We start from the raw sequence: 15,893 nt of genomic DNA on the forward strand, positions 1-15,893 counted from the left end.
TATTGTTTGATCTAGTATGTGTGTGCCATCATGGCAGAACCTGGTGCTGGAGACACCTTCTGAGGTAGTAAAGTACTGAATTTTCATGAAGAAAAAGAAAGAAGAAGAAGAAAGAAGAAAAGAAAATACCCTTCATTTTCAGTGTAATTCTGGTTATTCACAGAAACAGATTATGTCATTATTGTACAATGACTAAATCTCCAAGTTTAGAGAAAGGGGAAGTTTCTAAATGTTAGTTTCACATTATACACAAGGAAAAAGAAATAATCATGTCACAATCATTTATCAAGTACTAACACTTAGGCTTGCTGGGGAAGTGAAACTGAGACTGCAACAAAATGTTTGTCTTAAAACTGGCAGCACACGTGACAAAATGAAAATACACTTGACATTTGGGTTATTTGTATATGCTTTAATCTACAGTATCATCTGAATAATTCAAAGCTATGCATATGATTTCAAGAAGTGTAACTTAAAACAGCTTTTCCTAAATGACAGAACTGACTTAAAGCTATACAAAATATTTATGTTCAGATGGGGAATCTCAGATTTTAGGGAGCTGCACAGACATCTCCCCCTTCAGTAGAAAATATGAAAACACCACAACTGTATTTACAAACTTTGCACAGATACAAGTTAGTACATTCAAGGTCAGAAACATAAAAAAAACACATTTTTAGTGGAGAGGCTTTGACTTAAAGATACACTGTAAAAAATGTTTGTTTAAATTACAGTAAAAAACTGTCAAATTGCATCAGAAATAGGTCGTAAAATTAAACATTGTACATCACCGTAGTAGATACTTTTAATTACTGTAAATCAAACAATAGTATAAAACTTTAAATTCTACCGCCATAAACTGTAGAAAACACACAGTTTTGCTGTAAAAATATAAAATTTTCATGTAAAGTTAATGGAGAAATACCATGATGAAACAATTATCCTAAAAGTAATGGGATTATTCTGTATAAATTACAGTTTTTGCTGATATTTACATTTACATACCCTCACTGTATTTTTTACGGTGATGTCCTGGCAACCACAGCTGCCGGTATTTTACCGTAAATTAAACAGATTTTTTTTTACAGTGTACAGAGAACAGTGGCTACATTTACATTTACACTAATATGCCACTATTATTGCAATTATGACAATATTCCAAACTTGATACCGGTCATATAAACAACATACTCTGTTTGGACATTCTGAAATCCGTCTTGTTCCAAATGTAGCATTTTCCAATTATTCTTGTCAGCAAAAGGCTGGAGTGTTTACAATACTACAATTCTACAATTTTATTCAGCAGACGCTTTTATCCAAAGCGATAAACATTTGAGAGTTAATACAACACAAGTAAAGATGAAGTCAAAGGACAATACATGAGTAAGTTGAGTCCATTAGGACATAAATGCTATCAGGCAGTGTATAAGGACAGTGCAAGTTGTGTTTTTTTCTTCATATGTTTAGATTATGTGTGAAGGTGTTCAGTGGAAAGCTGGGTCTTTAGTCTCTTCTTAACCCTATAAAGCCTGAACCATTAAATAATTGCCAGAAAATTCTTTTTTTTTTTTAAACTGGAGTGTTTTTTGAACCTGCTGACAGATCATTTAAAAAAAATCTAAAAACAATAGGCGTATATGATTTTAGTTTGTATCATATTTGATACATCAGTTCTTTTTGTGCAATTTGTTGCTCACAGTTTGTTTTTCCTTGAACTAACAAAAACATATAAAACCCAACATTTTAACCTTCTAAGACTTTACTTTCTTTTAACATTTTCCTCAAACATGCAAAATATTTTTTTTCATATAACACAACATCATGCATCTGCTGATATGAAGTTTTCACGCAGCAATGACTGATCCACCAGTGGAACCTACATATAATTTTTGCTATATCTTGTATTTCTGTGCAATTTGTTGCTCAGTTGTTGTTTTTTTTCAACACGTCAGGTTTTTCAGGAAAAAAATATCACACTGATGATGTTTAGGTCTCAAAAACTTGTGTATCAAATATGATACACTTGGCTTTATAGGGTTAAAGATTGAGAGGGATCAAATCGGATGGAGTTTGGAAGTTTGCTCCACCGCCAGAGAACTAAACGAGTCTAGTTCGATACATAGGGCGGCTTTTACTAAAAGAGTGTAACCTGCAACTTGGAGCCAGTGCAGATGTGTGAGTAGTTTCCTCTTTCCTGTACTCTCTCTTGCTGGTTGCATGATTGCATGGTCATCGCCTCATATACACAGCCTAAGATACCACATTTGAAATACACTTTTAGATTTTTAACACAAGTCCTCCGGCCTGTTTACGGTCAGATCTGTGTGTCAACAGTTTGCAATAGTGTGCATTTGTGGTTGGAAGGGGAAGCACACCAACATATTCACATTATGAAAGACTTGAATATCAAAAGGTTCTTGATTATGCGCTAATATCTCAATGTCCACCTTTTTTAAATGGAAAAACGTATTAATCAGAGTATGCACGACTGCATATAAACAGGAATATTGGTGGAATATTAATTTTCATTAGCCATGTTAACAGTTAAGTATTCAATGTTTACATCACAAGTTACTGTTACTGCAATGGTTACATGCAGTTAGGCAATAATTACACCACAGCTTTGTTATCTGAAGCATTGGCAGGAAACTGATTCTAATCAAATTTGACGCCTGAAGTCTTCACACCAGATGAACTCATTCTGTCCTCCATTTCCCTCTGCCTCTGCCTCTTGACTGACAGGGAGATCCACAGGAAGATAAAGAAACCTTGACAAAGAGACACAAACATTGTTAAACCATGAGTGGAGTGATAGTGGTAAAAGAGGGCATTTGATGAAGACAAACCCTCTGTTAACCCTTAATAGGGCACTCATTGAAATACTTGCAAATTCCAAATTTCAACCCTAGAGAATATTGGAGGATATTACATACTGCCAGAATGTGTAAAAAAAACCATACGAAAATAATATTTTGAGAAAAAAGTTTACGAGATTAAAGTGGCAAATCTACAAGAAAAAAAGTTGCAGATTTAAGAGATTTAAAGTGGCGAATCTGCACGAAAAAAGTCACAGATTTACGAGATTTAAAGTGGTGATTCTTGGAGAAAAAAGTTGCTTTTTTCCACTTTTTTCTCGTTAATCTGTGACTTTTTTCGCACAGATTTGCCACTTTAAATCTCTTAAATCTGCTATTTTTTTTCTTGTAGATTTGCCACTTTAATCTAGTAAATCTGCAACTTTTTTCTCGTAATATTACCTGAAGTTACCAAATATAGTTCTTTGCCTGATGAAGGGTTAAAAACAGAAAGAATCAGAAGTGAAAGCAGACCTTGAGTGGAGTTGAGGATGCAGAAGAGGTAGAGGATGGGTAAGTTCACATATCCTGAGCCGAGGAAGGCCAGGCCCCAGGTGGTCCCCATCAGGCAGGTCAGACCCATCACAGTGAAGCCACTCTTGCATGACTCACTGGCCATCTCAGAGTTGATCCTAGGGTTTCCCTCAGCCTCTGCTCCGAGCGTGGAGGTGTTCCTGAACACCTGTTTCATCTTGCAGATGTTAGAGGACACTACCACCAATATGCCGGTGTTGAAGATGAATATGAGGGTGAAATACACCAGGTTCACAGAGTAGAAGAACGAGTCATCGGTGATCCAACAGCTGTGGGACAGACAGGTATGAAGTATAGTTATTATCCAAAACGCACTTTCCTTTATTATAGCGCCACATAGTGGTGGAAATTCAGGATGACAATAGATTACAAAATTTTTCACCATGTGTGACTTATATTTAAAGTTTCATGAGTTTTGGGGTATGTTCAGGCAGTGAAAAATGCAATCATTTGGGAAGAAGAAAAAAAAAATAATTCGAAATTCAATAGGGACCTCGCAGGTCGTTGCCTGCTCGGGCCCTAATAAACATTTTGTGATTAGACAGTATGAAAAAAAATGTCGTAACTGAAATGCACAAATGTTGTTTGATCATATACATTTGTGTAGAAATGACACATTTTGCAAAATGTTTTACTTACATGGCGCTAGTTTGGTTACTATTTGCCATGTTCATTTGTTTAACTCCATAGAACTGTTTGAAGTCCTTCACTGCCAAAGAGACTCCCACAATTATCCCTGGGATCCCTGAGGATAACACACACACACACACACACACACACACACACATACACACACACAGAAAGCATCAGAGAAGATGGAGAAAAGAAACACTCACACTATAGTAACAATTTTCTGGTGCTTTCTATGAAACAGAGGTTCTGTGGGTAAAAAAAATTGTTCTTTATTATTAAAACTGAACCATGTCCCTGGGACCTCCTGTGTCATCATCATTTTTCATCATGCACTGATAAAGCACACCAGCATGTAGTGAACTCAGTAGGATCACTCACCCCATCCAGCGAGAGACAGTTTGACCAGGTAGTGTTTGAAGTAGGTGTTAAACACCTTTATCAGCAGAAGATAGAGGTGAAGTGCCTCTATGGCCATCCAGGTGAAACAGCTGAGCAAGGAGTAATGCATGAGAGCCGCGACAAACACACACACCCAGTCTGGGTCCATATTGGCCCCCCACTCAGTCAGTAGGAAGGTTGTATTGAGCAGAAACAAGGCCCCGCTCAGACACACATGGATAGAGATGGAGTAATCCATTTTGTGGTTTCTGAGGAAGAGACAGAAAAAGTCAATTAGGACATAATGAAAAGGCCACGATCTAGAAAAAAAAAGAATGCTGAATCTCTTTTAATCAAACAGCTTTATCCCATTTTATCATATTATAAGCTGAGATAAATTACAAAAGACCCTCGTTTGTCTTGAGTGCAGCAAAAAAAGTTAATGTTAAGTTATTTGATTGAGTTCTGGTTATAATAATTTAGGTTTTGTTGCTTACACATAGTTCTGTTGAAGGTCAGGGGTTGAAAACTGTTTAAAAAGCCTCAGAGGTAGGAGTTGAATGACATGCAAAAAGCTAAAAATGTATAGATATGACATGCAAAATATCCATAAAAGTGTCTAGCTATTTGTACACAGTATGACATCATGCTATGGGCAACACTGAGTTGATAGGATGAATAGCTGTCCGAGAGCTAGCTGCATAAAATGCATAAAATACATGTATACACTGCAAAAAAAGAAAAGTTGGGTGAACTCAAAATTTCAAGGCAACAAACATCGATAAAATTTTAAGTTGGACAATTAAACTAAATATTTTAAGTTTTGTTTTTGAGTTTGCTCAACTCTAATAATTTTACATTGTAATAACTTTTAATCCTTACTTCTACTAACTTCTGCAATGTGCTGAATTGGCACGATTGTAACGCCGCTATGAAATGTCAGCTAATGTTGCGACCACAATTTTGAGTTACCATTGATACGCTAATGGCTACTCTTGTAGCTGTAACAAGCAGCGCTGCTAGCATCAGTTAGCCACTACCTTTCAATAATGACAGAATTTCACAACAAAGAAATAAGAGTTAGCAGAACTATTGTCCCTTGTTGTGAACCCCAACTTAAAGATATATGTAACAACAACTCACCAACTTATTTTTGAGCAGACAACTGGCTTCCTTTGTTGTGCTAACTTACATTATTGCCCTAAATGTTAATAATTTATATTTCCAAGTTTTACCAACTTAAATCACTGTTTTAGGCCAAAAAATACAAGTTGGCTTTTTTGCAGTGTACCTACCGATTGAAGACATATACGACAATGGACAAAGCAGTGAAGAATGCAGACAGGCCGCAGCCTATGTAACTGATGTATGACAGGATTTCCCAGTGGACTTCTGGTATTTCAGTTTCTGCAATCTGCAAAAAAAAGAGGTGTAGTGGAAACTATTTTAAATATATGGGTTCAGTTTAGCTGAATGAAGATTAGCAAATATGACTCTTATCTGTTGTATTTCCTGTATGAAAGATGCTGGCTGAATAAAAGCTTCAATAACTGATTATGATCAGGAACAAGTCAGTGAAATCTAAAGTGTCTTCTTACCAGGAGGACTGCGAACGGTGTTGCATGGTTACAGCTGCAAATAATGTCAGTCTGGGTATAATTGGTCACACATCCATCTTTTTTCCAGCTCAATTGGGATGAATCTAGGAATTAAATTAATTAAATTATTCAGGCCAAATTCAGTTGATTGTCTAGACAGCAACATCCACCAAACATCCAAAATATATATATATATATATATTATATATATCTTATAATATTCTCAGACTTCAATATATATTCTCAGGTTTCAAAATATATTCTCAGATTTTAATATATATTCTCAGATTGTAATATATATTCTCAGACTTTCGATATATATTCTCAGCTTTTAATATATATTCTCAGACTTCAAAATATATATTTATTATTTAAAAAATGTTAACATATGATATAGGCAAAGACGGACTATTATCACAAAATTGGCCTTTTAACTGATGTTATTCTGCTGACACAATAATTTAGCGGAAGCTTTCTGATGAAACATTTAGTGAGTGAGTTAATACAACATGCAATTCCAGTGCTTTGTGATTTTTCTGCTGTAATCAAAAACTGTTATATAACCTACCATGTTCATCAAAATAGCGACACTGTAACCGTGGAGTACTCTGTGAAAATACAAAAATACAGAGCTGCATTAAAGTAGTGGATGCCACCCAAAGAGTTGGTTTAATTAGAAAACTTTGTGATGAACTTTAGCAAGTTAAATGTGATGATGCCACAAAAAAGGACATAATGTAGGAGGCTGAGAACACACTGCAAAAAAAGAAAAGTTGGGTGAACTAAAAATTTCAAGGCAACAAACTTTGATCACATTTTAAGTTGGACAATTAAACTAAATATTTTAAGTTTTGTTTTTGAGTTTGCTCAACTCTGAATTCAGATTTTTGTCAACTCAACTGTGAGTTGTACTAACTTATAATTTTACATTGTAATAACTTTTAACCATTACTTCTGCTAACTTCTGCAATGTGCTGAATTGGCACGATTGTAACGCCGCTGTGAAATGTCAGCTAATGTTGCGACCACAATTTTGAGTTAGCATTGATACGCTAATGGCTACTCTTGTAGCTGTAACAAGCAGCGCCGCTAGCATTGGTTAGCCGCTAGCATCAGTTAGCTGCTAGCTTTCGCTAATGACAGAATTTCACCGCTTTCCCGAATTTCACAACAAAGAAATAAGAGTTAGCAGAACTATTGTCCCTTGTTGTGAACCCCAACTTAAAGATATAAGTAACAACAACTCACAAACTTGTTTTTGAGCAGACAACTGGCTTCCTTTGTTGTGCTAACTTACATTATTGCCCTAAATGTCAATAATTTATATTTCCAAGTTTTACCCACTTAAATCACTGTTTTAGGCCAAAAAATACAAGTTGGCTTTTTTGCAGTGCAGAGACCATTGAATATATGACACCTTATATCTGGTTCTGATCCTGGGAGCTTAATGGACTGCTTGGCTGCAAGACAGACGCTTTACAGGGGAACCCACCGAGGTGCAACTAACTTTAAATCCATGCCATCATCAACATAGAGTCAAGTCTTATTCATATGGCCCAAATTCACATGTGTACAATCTGTTCAGCACGGGGCACTGTCTATCCTTAGGTTCACAGGTAACATTCAATTTGATCAATGTTGAAAACATTAAAGCATGCATGCACAAACAGACTTACATTTGTATATGTGTCAAAAATTCTGAAAGTCATCTCAATTGGCGTCTTCAGATTACGAAGAGGTTGGCCGTCCAGTACCTCTATTCTCAGAATCATTGATGAGATATTTTCCTGTTCAAACTAAGAGACTGTTTCAGAACACTCATGAAACAAAACTAGTACACATATAATATGTATAATGACCAAATAATCTAAACATCTGATCATGATCAGACCACAACTCAATTTAGAACTAAAACACAAGGAAGTCAGGACTGTGTATTGAATGAATAGATAATTTCAAGAATAAATAAAAGAAATACTTGGAATTGGCTCTGCTCCATGTAGCTGACCAAACCAATAACCCTCTTCTCCATTGGGATGTTCTGCAGGTCGAACGTAGGCAGCCAAATCTCTGGGATAAATGAAGTGTTTTGGGGCAGCAGCTAACAGTGGATGTAAAGAGATAAGGTTGGGCAGGGAAGTTTGTGGTTTACACTCAGAACACACAAAAATCTTGAATGTTATCCGAAAATTGGTCAACAAAGGGTTTCAGTGGCGGACTCAGACTGTTAGAAGGGCAGGGGCGAAAAAATAAAAAGGGCACATTCTGCACAACATGGGACCCCCACGCAGAAAGCTCTGATGCATCATGTATGATGAAATATTAGCATTAAGTTAAAGGGAGATCCAGATCAAAGTAATTAATGATATGGTTCTGACAGTTAAAAGTATTGAACCGAACCATGTAGGGGGTCCGGGGGCATGCCCCCCCAGGAGAAAATTTGTAAATTTTTAAGTAAAATGCATCTATTTTGTGCATTTTGAGAGCTAAATGAGAGCAAACATCTCACAGCATTATTCACAGTTGGGTGATATCGTATTATAGAATCTCTAGAGGGCACATCAACATAATTTATTTTATAAAAGGGAACCCTAGAGGGCAATCAATACGTTTTTTCATGTGTAAAAGGCAGCCAATAAGGCACTTTCTCTCATTTTCACCACTCTCGAAGGCACTTTTGCGCGCTTTTTCAACCACGGAGGCACCAAACAGGAAAAAGGGCACTAGAAGGGCTCTCATTAAGGCACGTTATCGAATTTTCTTGCACTAGAGGGCACATCATCATAATTTATTGAATAAAGGGCCACCCTAGAGGGCACCAAATCATTTTTTGCACGTGTAAAGGGCAGCCAATAAGGCACTTCCTCTCGTTTTCACCACTCTAGAGGGCACTTTAGCGCGCTTTTTCAACCGTGGAGGCATGAGAGGGGGTGGTCGCCCCTCCTGCCCCCCCTCTGAGTCCGCCACTGACAGGTTTGCTTTAACTGAGCATCTCAGTTTGTGTACCTGTGGAGCTTCTATCTTGATGATGGGGTCGGTGGAGCTGAGATCAGTTTCAGTGATGTTGATCACATTCAGAGACAAGTCCTTCATCTTGTAGGTAATGGAGCTTTGAGTCTCAAGCGGGGCTTTTCCCATGATGTTATGGATCATGTGCTTTTCCACACTGCAGAAAGACAACAGACCTCAAATTTTGTTAAAACATGTTTTAACCAGTTATGGTCCAGACCTGAAAAACACACTTATTTGACGTTTAACCCTTTATCAGGCGAAGAACCGTATTTGGTAACTTCAGCAGATATCCAAAATTAAAAAAAGGTTGCAAATTTATTAGATTAAAGTGGCAGATCTACAAGAAAAAAAGACGCAGATTTAACAGATTTAAAGTGGCAAATCTGCGTGGAAAAAAGTCACAGATTTACGAGAAGTGGGAAAAAAACTTTTTTCTCGCAGATTCATCACTTTAAATCTGATAAATCTGTGCATTTTTTTCTCGTAGATTTGCCACTTTAATCTCGTAAACTTTTTTCTCAAAATATTATTTTCATCTTGTAAATCAGCAATTTTTTTCGCGCAGATTCACCACTTCAAATCTCGTAAATCTGCGACTTTTTTTCGCGCAGATTTGCCACTTTAAATCTCTTAAATCTGCAACTTTTTTTCTTGTAGATTTGCCACTTTAAATCTCGAAAATCTGCAACTTTTTTTCTTGTAGATTTGACACTTTAATCTAGTAAATTTGCAACTTTTTTCTCGACCCCATTTTGATATCCACTGAAGTTACCAAATATAGTTCTTCGCCTGATAAAGGGTTAATGGCTCCATTTAACTCTGTAAATATAGTTCATAAAAGTCTGCCATCACTGAGGATGCTCCAGTCTCTAAATGTATCTCAGAGGAGACAAGAAGAGAGGAGACAATCAATCAGAATCTGTGTATTGATTGGTCAGCTGATCTGTTGGGACATTAAAAAGAGCAGTTGGTTTGTAAAGTGGCTGCTGATTGTGGCCTCCTGGTGCCAGGAAGCCTGGCTGGAGGAGGCTACTGTGGTTGCTAGAAGTAGGCCATTGCGTGCCTGCAGCCTGGTGGTGTGGGCTGCTGCAGTTTCTGACAGTAAGCAGCAGGATGCACCTGTGTTCTGGTTCTTGGTTACCACGAGTGTGCTTGCTGATGCATCTCAGCGTTGGCACGAAATGCAAAAAGGAGGAGGAGAGGGTTAGGTAGGGTGGAGGTGTGCTCCTGCTCCTGAACTTAGCTTCAATCCAAGGCCCCGTTTACATGAGGACGCTTCCGGGTAAAAACGACAAAATATTTTATCGGAAGTGCCTTTCGTTTAGACTGAAACCACCTTCCAAAGTGGAAAAGTTGAATCCGCTCCTCCGTAGCGTGTCGTCTACACTGACAAGACACAAAACTCTGATCTGATCTGCTCACGTCACGTATGTGTTTACGTCACATACATGCTCCAGTACAGGAAAATAAACAAACATGTGGGATTATTTCCATGCGTCGGACCTTCAAGCTGCTCTGGCAGCTCTAATAAACTTACAGGAGTCTTTCCACCAAATGTACAGGATATGTACAGATAGTATTAGTGAACAGAGAAGGATCTGGAATACCTGGGAGATCTAGTGATGGTGGAGAACTTTGTGGAAGGAGTAGCTGATGGAAATGTGTGGCGTGAAAACTTCCACATACCCAAAGATGCTCTTATCGCTTTAAGTGATGCCGCCTGGCATGAATACAATCGAAATCCACACACTTTTGCGTTACCGTATGCAGTAGATTTCCTCCCGAAAATGCTCGTCTAAACGAGGAATAAAAAGTGAAGACGTGACGCCACTTTTGCGTCTTCTGTTCAGACCGTCATCATGTAAACGGAGCCTAAATGACAAAGTTTAGAAACCTACTACTGCTCCTACTGTAGGAGGTCACTGCCACAAATGTTTTATGAATCGTCCAATGAATTGTTAAAATCATGCTTAACCCTTTGATGCACAACATGGTCTAAAGTGACCCGACTGAGGTTTTAATTTTCTATATTTTTGCAATAAATTAATTTCATCATTCAGTATTCCAGGTTTTCCTCAATCAACTTGTTTTTGATCATCATATATCCTAATTTTTTGTTTTTCATTTCTTACTTTTTGAATAAAAACCCTTTTTGTATCACTACGCTTCTAATGCACAACATGGGTCAAAACATTTCATTATGGGGGTATTGTGTGTGTACAATTTTAAGGAAAAATGAATTTAATCAATTTTGGAATAAGGCTGAAAAATAAAAAAATGTGGAAAAAGTGAAGCGCTGTGAAAACCTTCCAGATACACTGTATGTGTGTGACAAAATGATACATAAACATGTTAAATATATGAAATATATGAGTGTGGAAAGTAACTATTTGAAACAAATTACTATTATTATAGTATTAGGTCATTTAATTTTAAATCAAATTTGGATGAATGAGTCATTTTTGACCCATGTTGTGCATTAGAAGTGTAAATCTGCGACTTTTTTTGCACATATTTGCCACTTTAAATCTCTTAAATCTGCGACTTTTTTCTCCAAATATTACCTGAAGTTACCAAATATAGTTCTTTGCCTGATAAAGGGTTAAACCACAGCTAAAAACAGTATTACAGGAAACAGTAGCACTGAGTGTACCTGCAGTAGGTTTGCTACTTACCTGATATATGATGCCTTGACTACATAGCTGACTTGGAAGAGATGTGGACATGATTTCTTTATGTGGAGGAGTCTCGACAATTGCATCTGTTCGGACTCTTCCGTCTCCAATGACTTCATCAGTTCAACGATTTTAGTTTCGTTGCAAAGGTACACAGTACAAGTGGTATCTGAGAAGTGAGAAAGGATGGACATAAGATATATTTATTTATGTGATATTTATTTCTGACCCCATCAGAGATAATTTGCTACAGAGTCAGTGTACTTACATGGCTCCATGTTGTACTCAACCACACTTCCTTTTATTTTCTTATCAGCCTTCAAACAAATAGATCCAGTAAACTGTGTTATGTTGCTCAGCGTGCATTCAATGAGACAGGGCAATCCATCCGCATAACGGCAGTCCACATAACGAGTTGTATTGTCAGAGATGATGGTATCCGTCATGTTATTAATTGTGGTGTAATCTGAAATTTGGAAACAAACTGAACACAGAAACAACTCACTGTATCGTACATACCTTCAATAACAAGGACTTTTTCATTTTTAGCTAATGGTTTAACAGTTGCTTCAGTGTCCAGGCCTAAAGACATCTACACACCCAGTGAGTCACAGTCGTAGCATCACCTACTGGCAACAGGAAGTAGTAAAACATTTGTATTATGTCAATTCCAACACAATGCACTCCAGGAGATAATACTTTCAGTCATAGGTGCAGCATCAGATGGCCACAGGAGTGCACTGCTGTTTCACTTGTTTGTTTTTTTATCAGTATAGCTTACAATGTTCCTTTATGAGAAGTATTACTGCCATTAGTACTTATTTTTAAAAATTTGAAATAACTTAAAAATAGATAGAAATTAAGGAAAAATAATCATTATGTTAATAATTATGATACCGGATGAAGTGTGAGACAAACTGAACACAGAAGTAACTCACTGGATCTTACATGTATTTGACACTACACTGCAAAAAAGCCGACTTGTATTTTTTGGTCTAAAACAGTGATTTCATTTGGTAAAACTTGTAAATATAAATTACTGACATTTAGGGCAATAATGTAAATTAGCACAACAAAGGAAGCCAGTTGTCTGCTCAAAAACAAGTTGGTGAGTTGTTGTTACTTATATCTTTAAGTTGGGGTTCACAACAAGGGACAATAGTTCTGATAACTCTTATTTCTTTGTTGTGAAATTTGGTCATTAGCGAAAGCTAGCGGCTCACTGATGCTAGCGGCTAACTGATGCTAGCGGCTAACTGACGCTAGCGGCGCTGCTTGTTACAGCTACAAGAGTAGCCATTAGCGTATCAATGCTAACAAAATTGTGGTCACAACATTAGCTGACATTCATAGCGGCGTTACAATCATGCCAGAGGAATTCAGAGTTAGCAAACTCAAACACAAAACTTAAAATATTTAGTTTAATTGTCCAACTTAAAATTTTATCGAAGTTTGTTGCCTTGAAATTTTGAGTTCACCCAACTTTTCTTTTTTTGCAGTGTAGAGACCTGAAGTAGTATTGTTTGTTGTTTCATTGAGGGGAGAAAAAAAAATATTCCAAGCAAGCAACCATCTTTGTAAAACATTTTTAGATTTGTATATTCAAATGTTTTTTGTTTGTTTTTCATGAAACCATGATTATATCATAGGGGGTACAAACAACAGCGTGATAAATGACCATAATAAAGGCAAAACATGTTTTAAGAGAGCACCAAATTTGCATATGGCTATTGGCTTATCAGACTGGAAAAAAACAAAATACAGGTTATCTGATTAGTTTAGTTCAATATATTTATTTGGGAAGTATTATTTACTTATTCTCTTTACCTTCTTACAGTCAGAATGTTATAATTCCCTCTCAGATGTTTGTCATTGGGTTTACAGACCCCTAATATCCTATCTAATATCCTATAACTAAAATCCTATCTGACCTTGTTTATTTCAACATAAAAATGACACTGAAATACTTTGGAGCACCGGAAAAAAAAATCTAGGTTTTAATGTGATTCACTGATTTAAAAGTAACTGAATGTGTGAGGAGTTTTACTGGTGTCTCCCATATCATCAGTGTATAAAGCACAGAATGACATGGCTTTTAACACTGTCGGGTGAATGCATTGAGTAGATCATAGCGTACTGAGGCAGATTAGATTTTTAGACCCCTGCTCTGTACAATCATTTGACTTTCAATAACAGAAGCTACATTTTTCGGTCACGCTTTATATTAAGGTCCTTGTAATAACCATTAATTAACAAGTAATAAGAAGAAGAGTACTTTATTAATCCCACAATGGGGAAATTCAACCTCTGCATTTAACCCATCCTTTTTTTACACACAAGTGAACACAAGGAGCAAGGAGGGGGGGTTAGGTGCCTTGCTCAAGGGCACTTCAGTCCTAGACCTGTCAGTACCGGGATTCGAACCAGCGACTCTCCAGTTACAAGCCCGATTCCTAACCTCTAGGGCCACAGACTGCCCTTGTAAGTCCTTACAAGATGCTTATTAACAGTATTGTGTGTTTATAAGCTTATATAAGTGTTAATAATGGCATTACAAACACCCATGACCCACCCATTATGTCTTTGCCATGCCTTTATTAGGGTTAGGGTTAGGCTTGATCATCTATATATGTCTACAGTGAGTTTTATGTTTGACTTTTTATTATGATTACATAAGGCGAGCTCGAATTATATTAAAATCTAATAAAAATATATTTAATGCTTTGGTTAAAATGAGTAATTTCCGTCTAAAGCATGTGGATGTGAAGAGGATGCTATCAGTGGTTTGTGGTTAACTTATCTTTAGCATTCGGACGAATTTTGAGCCTGTCATGTGGTTTCACTGTTCTTTTCTGGTATGTGTTGTTGGTCAAGATAGATAAAGAGAAACTGTAACGCTTTATAATAAGGTGAATCTGTAATTTCCCAGCTTGGGATAAATAAAGTATATCTATCTATCTATCTATCTATCTATCTATCTATCTATCTATCTATCTATCTATCTATCTATCTATCTATCTATCTATCTATCTATCTATCTATCTATCTATCTATCTAAGGTCCTTGTAATAACCATTAATTAACAAGTAATAAGGCCCTTGTAAGTCCTTACAAGATGCGTATTAACATTACTGTGTGTTTATAAGCTTATATAAGTGTTAATAAAGGCATTACAAACACCCATGACCCACCCATTATGTCTTTGCCATGCCTTTATTAATCTTATTTTGTTTGCTTATTGATATTAAAATATGCTTTATTATTTATATGCTCATCTATTATAAGTTAACTATAACTTAACTATGCTTTTTGCAACTACTGGATGTAAAGCGAGAACAATGCCTTATTACTTGTTAATTAATGGTTATTAAGGACCTTATTATAAAGCTTTTTTTTTTTTAAGTCCTCAGAACCAACTCCAAGCCAGTTGTTTTGTGTTCTGCTGTCCTAGATTACATATTTGGTGCTATTATTCAGCTATTCTGGTTGAAAAATGAATTGCAAATATACCAAAATAATAAATAAATAAATTAGTTATATCTGTTTCTACCTATTTTGCATTTATGCATTGTTCTTTCTTTGGTAAACAAAGCCTAAACTAATTAAACTGCCATTCATACCTTGTTCAGCCAGCAGTCCAGGCAGCAGCAGTAACAGCAGTAAGGGAACCATTGTACTTCCTCTGAATATGTTCCTGATGGAAAAAATAAAAAAAGCAGAAATAAAGCTGCACTGTAGTGCAGATACTGTATATTCAATTAAACTCAGCTGGAAGTCAATTCATATCCCAAAAAAACTTTTTTTCTGTCAGAAAAAAGAAATGGCACGAAGCAGAATATATGACACCCACTGCTGTTCTTTTGTTGCTTTTTCTATTAAATCAAATACCCACAAATAGTAACACACTCTCCAAATTAGTGGCACAAGTGTACAAGCAATTAATTATACTTGAGTCAAACTATGATTTAGTTTATATTAATAATCAAAATAATTTGAACACATTCCAGTTTTATTATGTGTTGAAATAGATTACCCTCACATGGACACAGTAGTCCTGTCAAATCCAAAAGAGAAAAAAAGACAATTATAGCATCAACTCTCCTCATGGTAACAATATGGAAATAATCTGAAACTCCAAAATGTAAAAATATACAGTACAGGCCAAAAGTTTGGACACACCTTCTCATTCAATGTTTTTCCTTTATTTT

The 15,893-nt window shown here is 36.4% G+C and overlaps 1 protein-coding gene across 1 annotated transcript; it reads right to left on the reverse strand.

Moving 5' to 3' along the window:
- Positions 1–408: 408 nt before the first annotated feature.
- On the reverse strand, positions 409–15,373 carry LOC131986542 (adhesion G-protein coupled receptor G2-like). The gene is made up of 13 exons (XM_059351553.1): positions 15,306–15,373; positions 11,954–12,169; positions 11,686–11,854; positions 9,005–9,164; positions 7,977–8,099; positions 7,675–7,794; positions 6,567–6,606; positions 5,999–6,102; positions 5,696–5,814; positions 4,401–4,669; positions 4,029–4,134; positions 3,330–3,658; positions 409–2,768 (listed from the first exon to the last, which is right to left on the reverse strand). Exons 1-13 carry the CDS (start codon positions 15,355–15,357, stop codon positions 2,656–2,658), a joined length of 1,920 nt encoding a protein of 639 aa, XP_059207536.1. The 5' UTR covers positions 15,358–15,373; the 3' UTR covers positions 409–2,655.
- Positions 15,374–15,893: the final 520 nt, after the last annotated feature.

This window comes from Centropristis striata, chromosome 2 (assembly GCF_030273125.1).
Source record: "Centropristis striata isolate RG_2023a ecotype Rhode Island chromosome 2, C.striata_1.0, whole genome shotgun sequence".
NCBI lineage: Eukaryota > Metazoa > Chordata > Actinopteri > Perciformes > Serranidae > Centropristis > Centropristis striata.